Here is a 4,729-nt window from a genome sequence, read left to right on the forward strand (position 1 = left end):
TAAAAAATAAATTATTAACCTTGAAATAAGTTACTTTAAGGATTTTCTTTTTTTTTTCAAATTAGTCATTAAATTAACAATGTGTTAATTTAATAGTAAATAATTAAGAACAATTAAGAGTAAATTATTACTTAAACACTAACTTAATGTGCATAACCAATAGTAAATTAACAATCACTTAATCTACTTAATTTTCTTAATTAAACTAATTTACTTGATTTCTTTAATTAATTTATTTATTTAATTAACAGTAACTTAATTTTCTTATTTAACTTAATAAGATTTTATTATTTAATTACTCTATTTTCTTAGCTTAATTTTCTTAATTTACTTAATCAATTAGTTAATTTGCTTAATTACATGCTTTTAAAATCAAAATTGACCTAGGTAGTCGAACCATTCAACCTAGGAACCGACCCAGAACTTCCCTAAAAAAATATTGACTTGCTCAAGAAATTGCTGACCTGAATGATTGTTGATCCACTAAACTATTTGATAAGATAAATGGCTTTTGAGCCATTTTTATTTTTCTTTTCAAAAACATCATGGGCTTATCCGTTCGAACTAGACGATTGAACTATTGACTTAAAAACCGGTAGTCAAAGCGGTTCCATTTTGGTCGGTTTTTAAAACCTTTCTTAATTGGCTCAATTTACTTATTTAGATCGATTCACTTTGCTTATTTAATTTATTTTAATTAACTTAGATTCCTTAAGTAATTTAATTGCTTAATTGTATTAATTATTGTAATTATTAAATTTATTTAATTAACTTTATTAAAGTGGAATTTTCAAGCTTCAGTAATGCCACATAAAAATACTTTTATTACTTTATTCATTGTCTAAGAACCTATTAAAGGCATCTCTAATATCCTCTATTTTTGCCTGAAAATAGCCTTTCCATCATGTTTTGACAGTGAAAATGACCCATTTAATCCTCTAGGATATAAAATGGTTTTTTTTTAATCTGTATTGGAGTCGGTTTAGCTTGACAAATCAAGACCCAATCAGCTTAACTAAAGCACGGCTTGGGTTGGATAAGGTTCAGCCCGGCTCAACCTAATGTTGCATTGCTGTCGTGGTTTAAGACTACTTCTTCCCCTTCTCAATGTTGTAACCGTTCACTTAAGAGTTCAGATTGTGGGGCACCCCACAGCACATCCTCGCCATGTATTAGGAACATCTCCCGATGATGATATCATTGATTCTAGTACTATCATTGGAAAATATTCCCAATATACGGTGAGAATGTGCTGTGAGACATTGTGGGATGCCTCCTAGAGGGGCGTTGATGTGAATTCTTCATGAGTTCAGATCTGTGCTCCACAAGAGGCGCCCCACAGCACATCCTCACCATGTATTAGGAATATCTCCCGATGATGATATCATCGATTCTAATACTAACATCTCCCGGTGAATTAACTGTTTGATTTATTTTTAATTATAAAGTAAAAAAAAAGAAAAAAAAACCCAATAAACTGCTACTTCTGGTCTGAACGGTCCGACCATTCGATCCGGTCCAAGTCCGACAAATCTGCCTCGCATTACGCAAAACTATCTAATGTTTAATGACCTCTTTTTTTCTGTTAATATGTTCACGGTAAAATACCAAAATTGATTGTCAAGATCAAGCCATATGCTTTTCATACATCTTACCGTTGAAATAAGAGGAAAAGTAACATGGAACACCCAGATCGGATGGTCTATATTTTATGATCAATCATTTTAGGCATGGAAGATAATCCTTTTATGGGTCCCATGCTCATGGGTCATCATCTGGGAGACATGCAAAAAGTATATTTGCTGCTTCTGCTACCATCCAATAGAAAGGACCCACCAGACTCACCATACTTACAGTGTATATAACAACACCCAATCATCCCAAAGACCTACGGTACAGGTCTACACAGATCCATAGAGTAGTTTTTCAAAGGAGAAATACACCATTAAATTAAGGAACCAGCAGCCAACCATTCCTCACAAGTCACAGATGACAAACTCAAACGCCGTCAACAGTTTCTTCACCTTGCAAAGTAATTCCTGGGCGAGAAGAGACGACGCGGTGAAAACATCCCCATATACCTGGGCGAAGTCAGACCGTCGATGGACCGATAATCGGACATGATGAACCCTTCCCTCTCCTCGCGGGTCCCACTGAGGATGGGCCCATTGAATGTCCCACATTTTACCAGCTTCCCCAACCACGACTTCCTCTTCATCGGACTCCTGGGGCTCTCGCCAGTCATCTTCTGGCTCAAGTACTCCTTCACTGCTTCTAAGCTTTGCTCCACGATCTCCATCGGCGGAGAAACCAGCGGGTTTCCTTCGACTCTGAGCTTCTGGAGCTTCTTGAGGCACCCGATCGACGGCGGCAATGTGGTGATCTGGTTGTAGCTCGCGTCCAATTCCACGAGCGACAAGAGGAGGCCTATGGAGTACGGTAGGCTGTCGAGGTACTGGAAATTCTGGCTCACGTTAAGCACTTCGAGGTTGATTAGGTTCTCCATACCTTCGGGGAGGGATCTAAGGCAGTTCAGGCGTGCGTCTAGGATGCGCAGGGAGGTCATATGGGAGGTGGAGTGAGGGAGAAACGCTAGCTTGTTTGAGTTGACCCTCAGCTTCTGAAGGTTAAGTAATTCAAACCCAATCGTGTCAGGAAGTTTGGTCAGCTTGTTGAAGTTTGCGTTCAGTTCTTCTAGCGACCTGCACGAGAAAAAAAAAATCAATCCAAATGACCATAATATCCTTTCGTTTTATTGTAAATGCCAAGTTCCAAGACGTGGCCAAAGCAACACTGTTTGATGGGTATCCACTGAAATATTGAGTATTGAGTATTGACGACCCATCAACATTCAACCATTCTATTTGTATATTACTGTACTGGTGAGATGTTAAGATCAGTCCAGTGACCGTGGGACCCATTACAGGTTGATAAGATTATCGGTGACTTTGAATAAAATTACAGTTATACCCTTGCTTTAAGTTGTGGAGCATTCTAAAATGAGCCGAAGGACACCTGCGGCACACATGCAGTCACCGCATTCAAAGCGAGCGCAGGTTTGAATGTTCGATACGTTGATTGGACTTCCATTTATATCACTCAACTTCAAGGGATTTCTCAATTTTCCACGTGGCAAACATGTAGGTTTTCAAAGTCAAACACTAATGGGCCAATCCGATTATCCTAACCGTCGGATCTTCGACTTATTTCATACGCCGGTTCCTAAGTCCAAACTACTGAGAAAATAAGCTTATTGGCTCAACTTGTTAAAGTTGCCAGCTGCTTCTGGTAGTGGCGGAGGCCTGGGATGGATCCCCGTCTTCGTCTAGACTCTAGAGCTTTTGTCGAAGACCGTTTTCACGAGGCTTCGGCTAACCTGCGCCTGGGGTTACACTTTAAGAAAGCACCACGTCTGATTGACGTATAGCGACTAGATAGGTGATAGGTCAGACCACTAAAATATAATTAATACACCCATCAATGACGCTTTACCATTACATAAATAACATTTACTCTCACTAATTAAACCGAAAAGAAGAAGAATAAGAAGAAGAAACGACTCACCTGCAATTCTCGATAGTTTTAGGAAGGGATTCGACAAGGTTGCCAGAGATATTCAAGATCTTGAGTTTGGACAAACACCCGATCGAGTTTGGGAGAGATTTAAGCTGGTTTGAGTGAACGTCTAACACGACAACGTTCAGCAGTCTCGCTGTTAATGACTCTGGAATGCTCTGTTAACATTTAAGAAAAATAGGTAAGTTAAATCTGGGAATAAAATAAGATAGCTGAAGAAGAGACACGCTTCGAAGATTTTCTGCTAACAGTCATGCTTGAATTTACGTTAAAAGACAACAGAAAAATAAAAGAATATTATTGGATGGCCTCTAGAGTTTATGAAGCCAAGGGGAAAGAATAATTTCAAAAGAAGAAGAAGAACCAGAAACTATACAATCTGAGACTCATTTTACTGCATTTAAATTTGATATATGGAAGATAAAAAGAACTCCAAAACCTAAGCAAAATAGAAACCCAAAGGCTAATCAGAAACTATAGATAGCAGAAGGCTTGTTTGAAGAATAAGATATGCGGAAAGGCAGAAAAAAAGAACAACCCAGATGATGGATGGGAGAAATGGTACCTCGAGATTATTGTTGGAGATATCTAGCTTGCTGATCATGGCGAGATTCAGAGACGGATTGGGGAGAGACTCAAGAGACATGCCGCTGAGATCGACGACCTCAAACTTTTCTTCCTTGATTGGTCTTCTCCGCTCCGTGGATTTCCTTAACTCCATCCTCACATGCTGTTCATACATCATGGTTTCTGATTTACAGAACTCCACCAACTGAAGAGGGAGAGAGAAAGGAGATAGAGATAAAGAGATGGAGAGATCGAGAGCGAAAGGGAGAAGAAGGAGAGAGAAGAGCTGTGACTTATGAGGTTAGGGGCTGTGCAGATCACCGTTATATTGTGAAAGTGAAATAAAGGACGTACGGATGTACCTGGTTGTTGACACGTGTGCATGATGTCTTGGGAGGTACGAGCCGTAGTCTAGGGTTGCGTGGCCACGTTTTCTACTTGAAAAAGTCAACATTTTATTTGGGCAGTAAGGCACGGCTACCCGTTTATTGCGGGCAGCTTAGTTAATTACTTAATTAAGATCGGACCAAATCCAGATTAATCTCTTGAGCAAATGTTAATTATGATTGGAGTTGTTGCCGGTTAA

At 39.1% G+C, this 4,729-nt stretch overlaps 1 protein-coding gene across 1 annotated transcript; it reads right to left on the minus strand.

The window, feature by feature from the left end:
• Window positions 1–1,675: 1,675 nt before the first annotated feature.
• Window positions 1,676–4,462, minus strand: LOC148843936 (plant intracellular Ras-group-related LRR protein 6-like). The gene is made up of 3 exons (XM_088956759.1): window positions 4,142–4,462; window positions 3,565–3,734; window positions 1,676–2,702 (listed from the first exon to the last, which is right to left on the minus strand). Exons 1-3 carry the CDS (start codon window positions 4,319–4,321, stop codon window positions 2,021–2,023), a joined length of 1,032 nt encoding a protein of 343 aa, XP_088812885.1. The 5' UTR covers window positions 4,322–4,462; the 3' UTR covers window positions 1,676–2,020.
• Between the last annotated feature and the right edge of the window lie 267 nt (window positions 4,463–4,729).

This window comes from Nelumbo lutea, chromosome 8 (genome assembly GCF_056320005.1).
Source record: "Nelumbo lutea isolate HS-2025 chromosome 8, American lotus-T2T, whole genome shotgun sequence".
NCBI lineage: Eukaryota > Viridiplantae > Streptophyta > Magnoliopsida > Proteales > Nelumbonaceae > Nelumbo > Nelumbo lutea.

What these genes read in the sequence shown, in the direction of transcription:
- LOC148843936 (XM_088956759.1), bottom strand. Translation starts at nt 4,321, where the DNA reads ATGATGTATGAACAGCATGTGAGGATGGAGTTAAGGAAATCCACGGAG. An exon ending in TCTCCAACAATAATCTCGAG is followed by an intron (nt 3,735 to 4,141) that starts GTACCATTTCTC and finishes AAATGTTAACAG; the next exon opens with AGCATTCCAGAGTCATTAAC. An exon ending in AAAACTATCGAGAATTGCAG is followed by an intron (nt 2,703 to 3,564) that starts GTGAGTCGTTTC and finishes TTTCTCGTGCAG; the next exon opens with GTCGCTAGAAGAACTGAACG.